At 56.0% G+C, this 15,212-nt stretch overlaps 7 protein-coding genes across 7 annotated transcripts; 5 read left to right on the top strand and 2 right to left on the bottom strand.

The window, feature by feature from the left end:
* Nucleotides 1-5: 5 nt before the first annotated feature.
* Nucleotides 6-2,000, top strand: B0I36DRAFT_335354 (uncharacterized protein). Its single transcript, XM_046155462.1, has one exon. The coding sequence runs from the start codon at nucleotides 13-15 to the stop codon at nucleotides 1,816-1,818; it is 1,806 nt and encodes a 601-aa protein (XP_046006396.1). The 5' UTR covers nucleotides 6-12; the 3' UTR covers nucleotides 1,819-2,000.
* Nucleotides 2,001-3,912, bottom strand: B0I36DRAFT_335351 (uncharacterized protein). Its single transcript, XM_046155461.1, has 6 exons — nucleotides 3,341-3,912; nucleotides 3,130-3,255; nucleotides 2,904-3,025; nucleotides 2,724-2,808; nucleotides 2,345-2,551; nucleotides 2,001-2,225 (listed from the first exon to the last, which is right to left on the bottom strand). The coding sequence occupies exons 1-6, from the start codon at nucleotides 3,579-3,581 to the stop codon at nucleotides 2,065-2,067; spliced, it is 942 nt and encodes a 313-aa protein (XP_046006395.1). The 5' UTR covers nucleotides 3,582-3,912; the 3' UTR covers nucleotides 2,001-2,064.
* Nucleotides 3,913-4,087: 175 nt separating this feature from the next.
* B0I36DRAFT_335347 (uncharacterized protein) lies at nucleotides 4,088-4,992 on the bottom strand. The gene has a single exon (XM_046155460.1). It carries the CDS (start codon nucleotides 4,676-4,678, stop codon nucleotides 4,292-4,294), a length of 387 nt encoding a protein of 128 aa, XP_046006394.1. The 5' UTR covers nucleotides 4,679-4,992; the 3' UTR covers nucleotides 4,088-4,291.
* Nucleotides 4,993-5,120: 128 nt separating this feature from the next.
* On the top strand, nucleotides 5,121-5,500 carry B0I36DRAFT_368170 (uncharacterized protein; the record flags this gene model as incomplete). The annotated part of the gene is made up of 2 exons (XM_046159578.1): nucleotides 5,121-5,187; nucleotides 5,253-5,500. The coding sequence occupies 2 exons, from the start codon at nucleotides 5,121-5,123 to the stop codon at nucleotides 5,498-5,500; spliced, it is 315 nt and encodes a 104-aa protein (XP_046006393.1).
* A 720-nt stretch (nucleotides 5,501-6,220) lies between these two features.
* B0I36DRAFT_388391 (ASST-domain-containing protein) lies at nucleotides 6,221-7,989 on the top strand (the record flags this gene model as incomplete). Its single annotated transcript, XM_046161242.1, has 2 exons — nucleotides 6,221-6,925; nucleotides 6,989-7,989. 2 exons carry the CDS (start codon nucleotides 6,221-6,223, stop codon nucleotides 7,709-7,711), a joined length of 1,428 nt encoding a protein of 475 aa, XP_046006392.1. The 3' UTR covers nucleotides 7,712-7,989.
* Nucleotides 7,990-8,437: 448 nt separating this feature from the next.
* On the top strand, nucleotides 8,438-10,344 carry B0I36DRAFT_335342 (casein kinase substrate phosphoprotein PP28-domain-containing protein). Its single transcript, XM_046155459.1, has 3 exons — nucleotides 8,438-8,784; nucleotides 8,909-9,576; nucleotides 9,730-10,344. Exons 1-3 carry the CDS (start codon nucleotides 8,718-8,720, stop codon nucleotides 9,844-9,846), a joined length of 852 nt encoding a protein of 283 aa, XP_046006391.1. The 5' UTR covers nucleotides 8,438-8,717; the 3' UTR covers nucleotides 9,847-10,344.
* Nucleotides 10,244-14,406, top strand: B0I36DRAFT_354434 (uncharacterized protein; the record flags this gene model as incomplete). The annotated part of the gene is made up of 5 exons (XM_046157317.1): nucleotides 10,244-10,258; nucleotides 11,403-11,513; nucleotides 11,843-11,909; nucleotides 12,277-12,570; nucleotides 12,695-14,406. 5 exons carry the CDS (start codon nucleotides 10,244-10,246, stop codon nucleotides 14,404-14,406), a joined length of 2,199 nt encoding a protein of 732 aa, XP_046006390.1.
* Between the last annotated feature and the right edge of the window lie 806 nt (nucleotides 14,407-15,212).

The following is a 15,212-nucleotide window of genomic DNA, read 5'->3' as shown; positions in this document are numbered from 1 at the left end:
TGTGACTTCAGGATGATGCCCGCCACCTGGTTGACGTATTTCACACTGACCTGTCTACAGCGAAACCAAGTTTGTCGGACTCTCACGCCGCAGCATTCATTCGTGGGGAAAAGATCCTCGGTCGAAACCAACTATCAGACTGGCGCCCGCGCACTGAATCATCAACGTATTGCAGGACACCACGAGCTTCGCAAGTCAGCTCTATTCCTGTGCCACAAGCCGGGGATCCGGCTGCATCTCAGGATCACCGTGGGAACGTCCCAAACCAAAACAAGGCACCAGAGCGCATCCACGGCAAAGGAATATTGGCCCAGTGTGTATTTCCCGAGATCACCACGGTTAGTTGCTGGCTGCAGCCATCGAGTTTGTCGAGCTGTTGATGAAGGCAAAAGGGCAGGACAACAACAAGCACGTCGCATAACGGCTCTGAATATCCTCCGTGCTGGCAGCCTCAGAGGCGGAAGTAGTAGTAGCAGCAGCAACTTGGCCGCCGGAACGCAAGAAGCCAGGGCCTCGTATCCAAATATTGCTACGGGGTGGAAACCTTGCAGCAGCAGCAGCAGCAGCACAGCCAGGCTTGAGGGCAGGAGGATCGTGACATCTTTCACATTCTGCTCGCGGGCAGCAGCAGCCTTCCATTACTCTTCCGCCCGTTTACAGCTCCAGATCTATATCCAACGTCAGCTTCAGCAACAGCAGCAGCACACCTACACCACCGCTTCTTCTTCTTCTCCCAGGAGCCACAGCAACAGCAACAGGAACAGTAACAACAACAACAAGATGGCGTGGCGCTCCTCTGGCGCCACAAACACGGACCTGATCGAGAACCTGTGGCGCAACGGGATGCTCAAGTCCCCCGTCGCCAAGGCAGCCTTTCTCAGAGTGGACAGGGCGCAGTACTGCCCCTCGGCGGCGACCGCGTACCAGGACCGGCCGCAGGGGATCGGGCACGGGGCCACCATCAGTGCGCCGCACATGCACGCCAACGCGGTGGAGAGCCTGCTGCCTTACATCCTGCCTCTTGATGGTGGTGGTGGGGGCAATAGCAGCAGCAGCACCGGTGGCGGCCATGAGCAACAAGGGGCAGCGCTGTCGCCGCCGCTCAGAGGTGTGCCCAACCGGCCCCGGCGAGTCCTCGACATTGGCTCGGGCAGCGGATACCTGACGCACGTCCTGGCCGAGCTCGCCGGGCCGGACGGCGTGGTCGTCGGGCTCGAGCACATCCGCGAGCTGCAGCAGCTCGGGGAGGGCAACATGCGCAAGTCGGCCGAGGGCCGGGCGCTGCTGGACTCGGGCAAAGTCAGGTTCCGCATGGGCGATGGGCGGAAAGGCTGGACGGAGCCTGCCTCGTTGTCTTCCTCGCCCTTGGATTCGGCGTCCTTACTGGGCGCGGCCGCCGTGGGAGGGCATGGGGGAGGCGTGATTCCTGGCGTTGGCGGCTCGGCTCCTCCGCCACCACCAGCTGCTCCTGCTGGTGGCGGTGGTGGTTCTTCCACTTCTTCTTCTTCTTCAACAAATACAACAACGACATCAAAAACAACACAAACCGAAGGACAGAATGGACCAAAGGGTAATGACGAAGGCGGCTGGGATGCGATCCACGTCGGCGCTGCGGCAGTCACCCTTCACGACGACCTGCTGCGGCAGCTGCGCAGCCCGGGAAGGCTGTTCATCCCCGTCGAGGACGAAGACGGGTCGGGGGACCAGTACATCTGGACCGTGGACAAGGATGAGAACGGAAAGATCACGAAGAAGAAGCTCTATGGTGTGAGGTATGTCCCGCTCACGGACGCGCCGAAGCCGTGGTGTGAGATCTGAAAGGCGGAAAAATGAGCACGGGTGACATTTGTTGGCTGTCCAAGCCAAGGGAAGGGGGTTTTCCGCGCCGTTGTTTGTGTCGAAGCATTTTGCGGTGTTGAGACCCGAGTGATGCCTCAGAGCTTGAAGTTTAAGGCATCTCGCTCGATTTCAGGTTCCATAAGGCCCCGCCGATGGCAGAGATTGATACGATGCCCATGATCTTACGTGCCCAGACACGCTTTGTTCTTTTGTTTGTTTGTCTGTCTACATGGATCCCTCGTGCATGTGTTCATGGTCCATATGTGAAGTACTCGCTCCCATGTTCTCCTCCTCCATACCACTACCGCCCTCATGGTGGTTGTGGTTATCCGGATCCTGCTCCTTGAACGGCTTGATGCTCTTTCCATGCGGAAAGGGCTCAACACCTATTCAAAGCGCGGGGGACACATCAGCAATCCAAGAACTCAGGAATGATAATAACAACAACAGACAACGACGTAGTATCGGGAAGAAAGGGCAAGAAGAAAAAAAAAAAGAAACTCACCAGTCTTTGGGTTCACAATGTAATGCTCCTGGTACACGTCCACGGCCATGGACGCAGAGTAGTCCATGACGGCGTCCCAGTCGACGCACTGGTGCGGCGCGCGCTGGTCGACGTTGGGGTACGGGCTGTCCTCCTTCCAGCGGTGGTTGATGAGGGAGACGTCGCCGCGGCACATTGCGCTCATGCGCAGGACTTCGAGGCAATGCACTGTTTCATGGGGGGCGGAAGTGAGCATTTTGTGTCAGACATAAAAGAATTTCTCTGCCGGCATTCCTTGAGAATGCACTTGATAGCACGTGGTGTGGAGGTGAAAGTCGGTCGGCAGCAAGTACACGTGAGAGGCTTCGAAAGGGGAGAATATGGACGGGCAAAAACTTACTATCATGCTCGAGGTTGACATCGAGCTCTTCTGCGGTCGCATTGGGAAAGTAATGGTCGCGATGAAGTGTCTGGTACAAGCGTTTCTGTTGTCCGTCAAGTCAGTAAGGTTTCTCCTGCCATGAGCTCACACAAGTGCCGCATCAAGCAGATGCGGGCATCGAATCCGCCAGTCACTTACCACGCAGTGCACCTCGTGGAAAGCGCTCAGCATGCCCAGATATCCCCCATCGGGCAGCTTCACAGCAGTGTCCTCGCGACCGTACTTGTGGATCCATTCATCCGAGATGCGGATGTTGTTATCTGTTCAAAGACACACAAAGGGCACGTCAGCCTGGACCTCTAGGGCTTGGGGGGCAAGGATGGTGGTGATGATGGACAGAAATCTGAAAGTCAGGCAGACTTACACTGTAGCAGCGTCCGCCACGCCTCGTCAAGCTCCTCTCGCGGCTCGCCCGTGTAGATGCCCTTTGGTGGGCCGGCGAGTGGGAAGACCTCGAGATGTGTATTTTCGCCAATGTACTTTGCCGGTGCTGTTTCATGCCAAATACTCAGCCAAGTCTGTTCGCACTGACAACCTGCCACCTCCAGTACTCTCTGCCCACCAAAAGGACTTACAGTCTACCATGCTAAATGTTCCCGTCAGCGGCCTGGCGTACATCGAGCCGAGGAAGATGCCAGTGTAGAGCATCGGTAGGCCCAGGTGCAGAGCCCAGGGGCGGGCCCGCCGCCAGCGAGAGTGGCGGCGACCACGCTGGCCCAGGGCTTTCATCTCGACATCGTCGTAGTCTGATTCTGACTTCTCGCCTGACGAACGAGGATCGTATAAAGGCGCGTATTCTTCAGACTTTTCTGCCATGTTGGGCGATATGTGCAAGACTCTGGAGTGCTGTAAGAAGACAAAAAGCCTAGAGGAGCGGAGAATCAACAGAACAGCACAACGCAGCCTGCCAAGTTCAAGCCGGGAAGCAAAGACTCGGAGAGTGCTCTCAAACCACAACGCCAGCTTTAGCGAGCCCGAGCATGGCACCGCTTATCGGCCCAAGACGACCCAAGCCTTGCCAACAATGCTTGTTACCATAAGCAAGTCACCCTGCGAAACCCCTGCAAATGTCTTCGGACCCGAAGCCCCCCCACCTGCAGGTTGACAAATAAGGTAGATGGCGCGCCGGCGACCTGGCGCTGATTAGAGAGCGATACACTCGTTCGACTCGGGACCATCGTATCTTGCCCCATGGAGAGACCCCTGCCGGCAGTAAGACAGGAGTCGAGACCCATGAGTTCGGGATTCTGCAAGAGCCTTGCCTTACCTCATTCTTTCCGAATTAGGAAGGAGGACAAGGTCTTGGCATGTCTAGAACTCGGCCAATATCACGTTGCCGGCACTGTCACACGACTTCGCTAGCTGTCAAGCTTAACACCTGGACTTGTAGTAAGCACGTGGCTAGCAGGACGAGAAGTCGGTCTTGTGATTGAATCGCGACGGACCACATGGCTTGAGCCAGCCTCGTACTAATAGGTGCAAAACACACAAGTCACCTTCAGAGTTGCTCAATGCACAGACGTTGGTCAGATACAACTTGACAGTATCAGAGGAACCGAAAGAGGGGTACTACAAAATCTTCTTATCGAACATTGGAGGGTAGTATAGGTCCGCGAACTCATCTGGGCAGTCTTGCCATTTTCGTCGTCGTGATGATGTCCGGCAATTGCTGCTTCACGTCGTTTATCAATTATCCTACTACAACAGCGCAGTTTCGAGTCCGAGGCGGGATGAACTGTTCCGAACAAGCGAATGATAGAGCAACTAGGTGATTCTTTGCGGCAAGGTCCTTCTTTCTCTTTCGGGATAGTTGCCTCCTCGGATTGTCCCCGAGCAAGCCGGTTTACTGGAATGCACGCAGCGCCAAGCCTCCACGAAAGCCAATACGTGACAAGCCTCCATATACTTTCCATGATGGCTGGGATCGGCGCAGAAGACACCAATGCCCATGAGGAAGGTCTGAAGCCAGTTAGGGCGGCGATTTGTCCGTTATAGTGTCGAGGGGGAGAGTCGATAGAGGTGTGGCCCAGGGTAGGCGCCCCTGTGTGGACGCTAGGTCGAGCAGTCAGCCGAGTTATTGGCTGGAAGATTTGTCAATGTTTCCAGGTTCTCGTCCTCTGGACTGGAGACGATACGGGCATCCTGGACTTTGGGCGGGGCAGCGATGCTCAGGCATCGGATGTTGCCGCTCTGTAAGCTCTCAGGGCCGACGGAGATGGCAGCCGTGGACTTTTTCTCGTGGAATTCCATCCTTCATTTCAGATACCTTTTCCACTTTCTTACCTGGACATCCTATCCCAAATTCTTTCCATCATTCAAGAAACCGGCACGCAATTGTCGTCAAACCACCCGAAGATGAAGGCCTTTACCATTGTTGCGTTGCTCGCTATGGGAGCTATTGCCCTTCCGATGCTCCCGAGAGGTAGGCTTCATCGACCTTACGCATCAAAGACATCAATAAGTCCAAGAATTCTGATAATGTCACAGGCGAGCAGAGCGCTGATGAGAGCTACCTGCCTTCGAAGCGTGTCGAACAAAGCGCTGATGAGAGCTATCTGCCATCGAGGCGTGCGGAGCAGAGCGCCGATGAAAGCTACCTGCCCTCGAAGCGGGTAGAGCAGAGCGCCGATGAGAGTTATCTCCCCTCCAAGAGGGCTCAGCAAAACGCAGATGAGAGTTACTTGCCGTCGAAGCGCGTCGAGCAAAGCGCGGATGAGAGCTACTTGCCTAGTTAGACACGATGGGGTCTGCGAGCTCAGGCTTGAGAGTCTTAGTGGACTGATTCTCCTGGAAAGCATACTGAGAGACTCTTTCGCTTGGGCGCAGCTGTATGGTCTTCAAAAGCTTAGAAGTTGTGCCTTTGTTAGGAATTCATTGGGGGTCTGTCTCTTCATGGCTGTGTTCAAGAAACACTGGTGCTTATCAGGTTGTGACCTCCTAGATGTACCCGCAAGCTGGCGTGGCCAGCGAGTGCGCCTGTGCACAGCCTAGCGTACTTGGATTAATTCAATATTGCGAAAAACGTCCAACACAAGCCCAAGTGTTGATGATGAGTGGAAGGCGCGCTCCTCGATGGGAAGCATCTAACTTGAATGTTGGTGCTAGCAGAATCGCACATGCCTTCGCTGGGCCCATCGCAACTACCCTATGCCAATGTCCTGTCGCACACGCAAGTGCTTCCTGAGGTTTGGGGTGGCCGCTTCAAATTCGCCTTTCTGGTTTGTCCAGATGTCCCCAGCCGACTTTGAGTACGTTAAGATTTGATTTCAGCAGCCATCACGATCTTTGTACGCATCACGAGCATGTTTCTTCACGGCCTCGGAGTGTGCTTTGCTTGGACCGTCCACTCCGTGAAAGCACTACTTCATCCGGATCTGCCCCTGAATGGTGCGCCATGGAGCCATCTCAGCTTCAGGACCGAGCCGTCCTTTGCTCCGCCAGTCATCGAACTCGATATGCCTCAAGAGCCGGCACCTGGCCACATCCTGTTTGCCCAGTTTGGGTCTGAAGCCACACAGAACGCTGTCATGATCATGACGCAGTCTGGTAAGCTTCTTTGGCAGTCGGACCCAGCAGCGACACAGCTCGTGTCGAATCTTACACCCGCCAGGCTCTTTGGCAAGGATGTTCTCGTCTACTGGGAGGCCAGCAGCGCAGTAGCAACCAACCTGCCCGTCAGTTCTCACGGCTGCATCCGCATCCTGGATGATTCCTACCAGTCCATCTACAATGTGACCCTTGCCGATCCAACTTTGTCAACAAATGGTCAGTTTGACTCTCTCATCGACCCGCATGAGGCGTTCGTGACACCATCTGGCACATTGCTAGTGCTCGCCTACGACGTGCAGCCATGGGACCTGAGTGCGGTTGGTGGTCCGCGCAATGGATGGATCCATGATGGTGTAGTGTACGAAATCGACATTGCCACCAACGACATCCTCTTTCGCTGGCGTGCCTCAGACTACATCCCAATTACGAACTCGCATGCACCGTTACCTCTTGCCCGCGATGAAGTTGGCGGGTTGTCTTCGCCGCCATGGGACTACTTACACCTGAACAGTGCTACCGTCTTTGAGGATGGCATCGTGGTGTCGTGGCGCCACACTTTCGACGCGATCTATATTGACCGAAGCACTGGCGACGTCAGGTGGACGCTACAGGTGAGCAAGCAGTGTCCTGCCTCATTCTGCATATGCAGACTGCCCTACTGACAGCTCTGCCAGGGTGACGATGGTGGTGATTTTGCCATGACCCCAGCAGCAGCGTTCCAGTGGCAGCATGATGTACACATCCACAGATCAGCAGAGGGGCAGATGTTGCTGAGCATGTTCAACAACCGCAACAATGGGACTTTGCCGCTGAACGAGACCTATGGCATGCTCTTGGAGCTGACGGATGGCGAGGCTGATGGTCACGCTGTTGCAAGTACGCGCATATACAGGGACGTCAACGAGGCCATTAGTTCTGTGGCTGGCGGAAGCATGCAGGTGCTCGATAACGGCAATGTCTTTGTCGCATACGGCACGCAACCGGTGATCAAAGAGTATTACGAGGATGGCACGGTGGCTCAGACGTTTCGTTTTGGACCACGAGGCTCGCACGTGTTCCCTGGAGCTGGAGCGTACCGTGCGAGAAAGCACGAGTGGAAAGGATATCCAGCGACACGGCCCAAGGTCACAGGCTGCCTACGCAACGATGGGACCGCTGATGTGTGGATGAGCTGGAATGGTGCGACGGAGATGCACAGCTGGAACTTATATGGAGGCGGGCCAGGTGGCGACCTTGAACTCGCCGTCGTAGAGGCTCCGCGGGATGGGTTCGAGACAAAGGTCACCGTCGCAGCTGGACGGTTTATCCAGGCAGAGGCGCTGGGAGGATGTCGCGGTGCGAACGAGACGAGACGGTCGAGCATTGTGGCAATTGTGGACGACTGCGCCTCGTGGTGATCTGGAACCAAATTGCGAGGCATGTACGATAGCGCCCCCCCCTTCTCACAGGCGACAGTCACGAGCATGTCAGAAGCTACCATCACGTGTAGTGTGCACGTCGAGATGTCTCGACCGAAAAATTTCTCCGGGACCCAACACATGGAAGAAACAGGCCGGAGGGTAAGTGGTCGAAGGAGAAGCCTTGTGAGCCCTCCTGGGGATTCCTCTCTCCTCCAATTTCCCCTCCAAGACCTGCCATTGATATTGACGAAAGCCAGAGTGAATATGAAGGTTTGTTTCAGTTTATGGAGAGAAGGAGGAAAGCAGGCAAAGTCTCTGCGCCTGCGTGACAAATTTAAGGGCGCCGGAAGCGTGGCTGGGAGCAGGGGACCCACCCACGCCAAATTGCTTTCAAGCCACAACTTGGCTGTGGCTGGTGGTGTTCCTGACATGCGCGAGGGAGTCGGCACTTCAACATTGGAAGTCCCTGAAAGCCACTGGACTTGCAGTGCCCCCACCATCCCTGGGACATGACAATCCGCGTCATTCCATTCGCGCGCACTTTGGGCCTGACTGTCCTGTCCCATGTTTGACGGCAGGGGCTTTTCTTGACGCGGGGCACTGCCTGCACAGCACCCAATCGTGCACAGGGCATTGCCTACCCCGCCACTGCGTGGGAGATGATGGTGAATGATTCACAGGCGCCGCCGTGATCAGTCCGCCCGTTTGCAGCCGCTGGATTGGGGATAACCCAAGAAATGATGTGAATTAGATGACTCTGACAGCTTGACGTTGAACCTGCGCTCTAGGGTTATTTTAGTTCACACGCTCGCCCTCTTGCTTGTGTCGTCCGTACTTAGACTTTCCTCCCATATGCTTCTCTGACCATAAACTTGGCTGTACAGCCTGACGTCTGTGCCCCTCCACTTTCTTTGTGCAAGCTTGCAGTTGCTTGTTGTTCCGGCTTCCATTTTGCGCCATACCTAAATCTCCTCTTCACCAAAACCACACATCCACAACCACCATGTCTGGACGAGGAGCAGCTACCGCCCGCGGCCGCGGGGGCAAGTTCAAGAAGTACACAAGAGGAGGTGAGTACTCGCCCTGACTTTTCAACCCGACCAAAACGCACGGTCAACGACCAAGTGGTGGAAAGGCAAATGGCATCTGGGAGAAGAGCCCCATCACTGACTTGCACCCGTGCCTTTGGAACAGGTGGTCACCACTTCTCTCGCGACCTGCGACCCCTCGACGCCGATGGAAACGAAATCAGCATGTGGAGCGTCGACGCCCAGAAGAAGAACCGCCGTGGCGCCGGCGGCGACTCTGACGACGACTCCGAGGAAGACTCTGACGAGGAGGACTCCGATGAGGACTCTGACGACGACGACGCCGGCCCTTCCACCAAGACGGCTGCTGCTGCTGCCACGCCTGCGAGCAGAGAGGAGCGCAGGGCTGCCAAGAAGGCCCAGAAGGACGCCGCGATAGCCAGGAAGAAGAAGGCCGCCGTGCAGGTCGGAGACATGCCCAGCGACTCGGATGAGGACAGCGACTCGGACTCTGACGACGACAAAGACATGCCCGCCAACCCCAACCACAGCAAGGCCGCGCGCAAGCAGACCCGCGCGCCTCCCAAGGCCGCCTCGGACGAAGACGAAGACGACAGCGACGATGACGCCGGCGTCAAGAAGGCCACCGCGGGTGTCAAGAAGATGGCCGTCGGCGGAATGAACCGCAAGGAGAAGGAGGCGTACGAGGCGCAGCAGGCCAAGGAGCGGTATCGCAAGCTCCACGAGGCCGGCAAGACGGACGAGGCCAAGGCCGATCTCGCCCGCCTCAAGGAGATCCGGGAGCGGCGTGAGGCCGAGGCTGCGCGCAGACAGGTAGGTTACTCTGTGCATGCATACAAACACACACACACACACACACACACACGCACACACCCCTCCGGCTCTGCAGACGCGAGGGCTCTTTGCAATAGCTGGGACACGATTACTTCTAGATGCGTGCTGACATTGTCTCCCCCAACATCACAGGCTGAGCGAGAAGAGGCCGAGGCCCTCGCCAAGGAGAAGCGGTCCGAGATCGAGCTCAGGGAGGCCAAGAAGCGCGAGGCGGCGCTCGGCAAGCCTGCCAAGAAGGGCAAGAAGTGAAGCTGATGCCATTGCGTCCTCGCTTCAGCATGGCATTCGCCAAGTTCTCTGGGCGGCAGTCGTCGGTGGGATATTCTTCGCTAGGACGGTCTGTCGGAAGCGCCCGTACATGGGGGATATGGCGGCGCAGGAGTCGCCTATCTGTTTTGTCGATATAAAGCCGCGATACATAAAATACGATTTGGCACAAAATGACCGGCAACAACAAAGTGTTCCCCCGTGGTGACGAAGTTGCGATGTAAGGTCATCTTTGTGGAGCGAGTCCCCCTTACCATGGTCGACGTCCAAAAAGAGTGGCATGAGCTCTCTTGAAACGAGGTGACTTACCGTCCAGACAAGAGTTGATACTTTGGTCGCGCTCGTCATATTGCCCAGTTAGAAGCCTAGGATTTCAACAATGGGTGACCGCAAGGTAAGCAAGTATCTGCAGGTGCTTCGGGAGCTTCAGCCTCGCGGGAAGGAACCACAGATGTCTTCATCTGGACGAACGAACTTGAAAGCTTGATGCAACCTTAAGAAACGCGAGTCGTGCGCTGTCGAACTGCATGTTCAGGTGTAAATGTCACTTGTCTTGTTGCGGAAATCCGCGTGTTTTTTTCCAGAACGGGCTCATCGTGCGCTTCTCTCCCGAATCCTCTTGAACGGTCTCGACCTTTTAGGCAGCCGTCCCATTGCACAGTCTCTGAACTGCCGAATTTTTGAGATCCAACCCAGGTCGTCGAAACCTGCTTGGCGCAAGAGACTCCGCGCGAGAAAAACATCCTGGCCCCCGGAATGAGCTCTCTCCTGATTGTCTCGTGCCGCGATAGATACGGCTGGATGCGTGCGCGCCAGCCCAGCAACGGGCATGTCACGCGAACAATGTGTCCCCTTGCCAATCTTCTCGGAAGCCGTGCTGGATTGGATCGGACCGAAGATTAGTTCTCCTAAGTTGCTGCCTGGCCGGGCTTCGCTTTTCAGGCAGCCGTTTTAACCGGTCCCTGGGGCACACACCAAGTACAAACGACGTCCAATCCCACCCGACCATGAGCCGGGGACAAGCACCTCAGGAGTTCGTAAGAGAAGTGCACCCCACAAAGATCCGCCATATCAAAATAACATCCCCGAAACTAGTAATCATGCCTAGTTCAGGCACATGAAGCGGCCGTCCCTGCATGGAACACATCTTGTTGCCAGACCCTTGTGCTTGGGCCCAGAGGGTCGGAGGGATATATGCTTGATGAGTTCTGACCGCGGCCCCCCTGTCACAAGCGCTAAGCCCTCTTCCGGAATAACGCCCTCCTTACACATCGGAGAACCCAATCTTGACTACAGAGCGTGAGGCTCTTCTACAGATGTGTTTAAAAATAATAACCGTCCGTGCCTGCCAGCTAGTCTCAAATACTGGGGTGGGTTAAGAAAGCCCTGAGAGATACCCGGGCGGCCCAGGGTGGATTAAGAAAGCCCTGAGAGATACCCGGGCGGCCCAGCGTGGGTTCGCATATTTGGGGACATGATCAGTGTGGGGGGTCCCCACATGTCCAGGCAGCCTCATTCTCTTGTTTGCTGTTCGCCAGATCCAGGTCACCAGCGGCCATAGATGTGAGCAGGTGATTGGGGTCCGAAACAAGCCCAGTGCTTTGTTTAGATACGGCTTGAGATTCCTGCTTCAGCAAGTCCACCAAGGTGTAAGTGAGGAAGAGCTGGACCATGCTCGGACGAAGGAGCAAACCTTGAGTCGTTTACTGGTTGACCAGCTGTCTCCGAAGCGGTTGACCGATTTATAAAGATTTGCGTCCTACCTTTGAACGAGCTCCTAAGATTGGGATTTAGGTAAACGGGATGAGTGGACACGCGATTGACAATGCTAGACTTGGACTCCACTACCTTGTGCCCGGACACATCATCTCACTAGTGTATCTTGTTTGATGTTGGCAGCATCACCAGCGAACAGCAAAGGTTCGAATGCAGTAAAGTGCCGTGAGTTGCAGTCATGAGCCGCTGCGTGGTCTTACAGATGGCAGAATACACTCTTTCCAAACTTCCCGCATCTCGCATACACTCTGTATTCAGATTGCCAGCAAGTAAGTTCTCTCTCGGGAGACGGGTACATGGGCCATCGTTCGGGGACCACTTCCAGTCTCCGGTCCACACATCTTAGAAAGCCGGGTATTGCTTGCCCCATCTTCAATCATCCGTGTCTGGACATGACATGTTACCCGGGCAGGCATTGCTGTCAGTGCCAAGCAACTAGGATGGGTGAGCACAAGACCACGAGGTTTCAACGTCCCGGCTGGGCACATTTGCTCTTTGTGGCAATTTCTGTGCATACAGATGGGCCACATGGGTACGGCGGCAGCCCCAACAAGTCTGTGTGCAAGGAGGAGGACGTCCTAGTCGTGCCTCGAGTTATCTGTTTTGATGCTGCCTGTTGAATGACCCTGGTGGCAGAGAAAGTGCCTCTGTGTTCGTGGCCCAGGCCCGTTTTCCTTGGTGAGGCTGATATTCGCCGTTGGCAATGTCCTTTCGCTTCGTCTCGGTATCCTTGTTTCCTTCGCAAAGCCGCTGCTGCTCAACAAAGCAGCACCAGCAACGGCAGAATCGACAACGACAACCACAAAAGTTTTGGCGGGAGCGTTGATCGACACACACGACCATCGCTTTCCTCTGCCCAGTCTGCCGGTGTTTACCATGAAGCTGTCATGGCTGCGAGACCGATCACCCCTCAGGAGTCGCTGGGCGAGGGTTGGTGGTCGGTCCAGGCTGTATCATATGATGGCCATCTCCCTCATCTCCATCCTTTTGTATGGATATTGGCTCTTTGCAGCACCTGACAACACCCCTTTCAATAACCCAACAACCTTTGCAGAGTATCTGCAACATGTCGACAGCGAGCATCCTATCGACGAGCTCATCCGTGACGCCTACAAGCGGCACGAGCACACTCTCCAGAGCGCCAGCCATGATCTGGGCACGGCAGCTGCCCGCTACCGAGAACGACGTGGTCGCCATCCGCCACCAGGCTTCGATCTGTGGTTCGAGTATGCACAGAACCACAGCGCCATGGTTGTCGAGTCCTTCTTTGATAGGATCGACAAGGACATCGCGCCATACTGGGCTCTCGATCCAGAGCAGACTGCATTAAGAGCTTCCACTTGGCTCAACACTGTCCGGGTTCGCAATGGTGTTGCCGCGGGCACCGGTCCCATCAAGAAATGGGCTCCGCCATGGCTTCAGCTCTGGACGGACCTCATAAACGAGGCTGCGCCACACCTGCCGGATGTCGACATGCCATTCAACTATTACGACGAGTCGAGACTTCTCGTGCCATGGGAGACCATGGATGGCCTGATCAAGCTTGGAAACGACGGCAAGGTTATGCCTCCAGTCGAACAAGTCTCCTCGGAGTTCTCGGGGCTCAAGGCAGTGGACCGCGTACGGGATCAGACCGACATGTATGAGCCCAAGTGGCTCACGCGGAATATTTGGGACGCCGTCAGGGCAACGTGCCCACCGGAGTCGCCATCGCGTCATGTCAAACAATACGATGCCATGTGGGAGCGTCCCATATTCCCCGATAGAGATCAACACTTTCACCACAAGGGTTACGTCCGCAACTTCACCGCCGCGATGGACATCTGCACCCAGCCACACCTCCGAGGACTCCACGCTACCTTGATTGAGCCCCAGGCGATGCTGACTTCGCAGGAGATGATCCCCCTCTTCGGAGGCTGCAAACTGCAGTCGAACAATGAGATTCTGATCCCTGGAGCCATGTATCTGGCCGAGTCTGCGCACTTCCGCGTGACGGGGACACCCAGATACAGTGTTGCGAACTCCTGGAGCACCCCATGGAGCGGCAAGCAAGCGCGGGCGGTGTGGAGAGGCATCTCATCCGGCGGCAACGCCACCGAGGAGAACTGGACGCACTCCCAGCGCATGCGTGTAGTCGAGATGCTTGATGGACGCAAAGTGGCTGCCATGGAGGCACGAGATGGCATCCCGGCTCAGACGTTTGAACTGCCCTCGGCGGAGCGGTACCCGCACGTGATGAGGTCGCACAACACAGGAATTGGCAGCTGGATCGAGTCCGTTGGCGATGTCGGATTCACGCAGCTGACGTGTGTTGATGGCACAGATGACCAGTGCGGGTATATGCAGGAGACCTTTCCAAAGGCCAAGAAGTTGTCGTTCCACAAGTACTTTGACTACAAGTTCCTGCCCGACATTGATGGGAACAGCTTCAGCGGCCGGTTCCGGAGCTTCCTACAGTCGACGTCGCTGCCGGTCAAAGCCACTATATATGCCGAGTGGCACGATGACCGCTTGACCCCGTGGCTGCACTTTGTGCCGATGGACAACACGCAGCAGGACCTGTACGGCATTCTCGACTACTTGACGCGTGATGCCAAGGGCGACAAAGCTGCACAGATGATCGCCGAGCAGGGAGCTGCGTGGGCGGCCCAGGTGCTGCGGAGGGAGGACATGCTGCTATACACGTGGCGCGTGCTGCTGGAGTGGGCGAGAGTGGTGGATGTAAAGCGTCACCGGCTTGGCTTCGTAGGGGACCTGGTTGATTGAGGTGTGGTGGATGCTTGTGGACATTGGGATTTTGATTTCTTTTCTTCTTGTAGCAGCGGCGTGCGACCGAGCCCAACGTTGATATCCAGAGTAGGCAGACTCAAGTGGGCGAACAGCCTTGATGGTCTCGAGGGGCCTGAGAAGTACTGTATGTTGCTGTCTCGAATCTCAGGTGCCTAGTTGGTAGTGGACGCGTGAAATTTCGTACCCGGAGCCATCCTCGCCACCAGGCATCCTGGCACTACCAAAAGCTGCGCGTGTGGTTGGGTCATGATGGTTGCAGCCTGGCAGCCTTGGAAGGCAACCGAGGTGCCTGCTGTTGCCTGTGCGGGGACCTCTCTGACCTGACCTGACCTGACCTGGAGTTCCTCTGCGGGGCAGTGCCTCGATTGCCTCGCGGTACACTTTACCCCAGCTTGTCAATGACAGGGACTCGTGAGAGGAGTGGTAAGCGAGAGCAGCGTCTGCTGTGAGTTTTGGCAAAGTGATGCAACTACCAAACTGCACGACCGAGTTGAAAGGATGCTGGGGGAGCAAAGAGGCCACCCCTATAGGGCTGAAAGGCGGGCCTTCCGCCCACAGTCTAGCAGCCCTCGACGATGCTGGATGCTTGAGACCACGGGCTCCGTCGCTTGGTTGCTTGAACCTCCTCGTTGACGGGCAGCAGAGATCATAGAGAATTCCCCATTGCTCTTGCTCTTTCTCTTGCTCTTACTCTTTCTAGTCTCATGATCAAGCCCTATGGATTGTCCTAGAGCTGCGTCGTGGTGAGTGCCCTTTGGTGCTGGCAGTTTATGCTCGGTGCT

Source organism: Microdochium trichocladiopsis (assembly GCF_020744255.1).
Source record: "Microdochium trichocladiopsis strain MPI-CAGE-CH-0230 chromosome Unknown B0I36scaffold_11, whole genome shotgun sequence".
NCBI lineage: Eukaryota > Fungi > Ascomycota > Sordariomycetes > Xylariales > Microdochiaceae > Microdochium > Microdochium trichocladiopsis.
This window is presented reverse-complemented; position numbering and strand designations above follow the sequence as displayed.

What these genes read in the sequence shown, in the direction of transcription:
- B0I36DRAFT_335354 (XM_046155462.1), top strand. Translation starts at nt 13, where the DNA reads ATGATGCCCGCCACCTGGTTGACGTATTTCACACTGACCTGTCTACAG.
- B0I36DRAFT_335351 (XM_046155461.1), bottom strand. Translation starts at nt 3,581, where the DNA reads ATGGCAGAAAAGTCTGAAGAATACGCGCCTTTATACGATCCTCGTTCG. An exon ending in AACATTTAGCATGGTAGACT is followed by an intron (nt 3,256 to 3,340) that starts GTAAGTCCTTTT and finishes GGCATGAAACAG; the next exon opens with CACCGGCAAAGTACATTGGC. An exon ending in GTGGCGGACGCTGCTACAGT is followed by an intron (nt 3,026 to 3,129) that starts GTAAGTCTGCCT and finishes GTCTTTGAACAG; the next exon opens with ATAACAACATCCGCATCTCG.
- B0I36DRAFT_335347 (XM_046155460.1), bottom strand. Translation starts at nt 4,678, where the DNA reads ATGGAAAGTATATGGAGGCTTGTCACGTATTGGCTTTCGTGGAGGCTT.
- B0I36DRAFT_335342 (XM_046155459.1), top strand. Translation starts at nt 8,718, where the DNA reads ATGTCTGGACGAGGAGCAGCTACCGCCCGCGGCCGCGGGGGCAAGTTC. An exon ending in CAAGAAGTACACAAGAGGAG is followed by an intron (nt 8,785 to 8,908) that starts GTGAGTACTCGC and finishes CCTTTGGAACAG; the next exon opens with GTGGTCACCACTTCTCTCGC. An exon ending in CCGAGGCTGCGCGCAGACAG is followed by an intron (nt 9,577 to 9,729) that starts GTAGGTTACTCT and finishes CCAACATCACAG; the next exon opens with GCTGAGCGAGAAGAGGCCGA.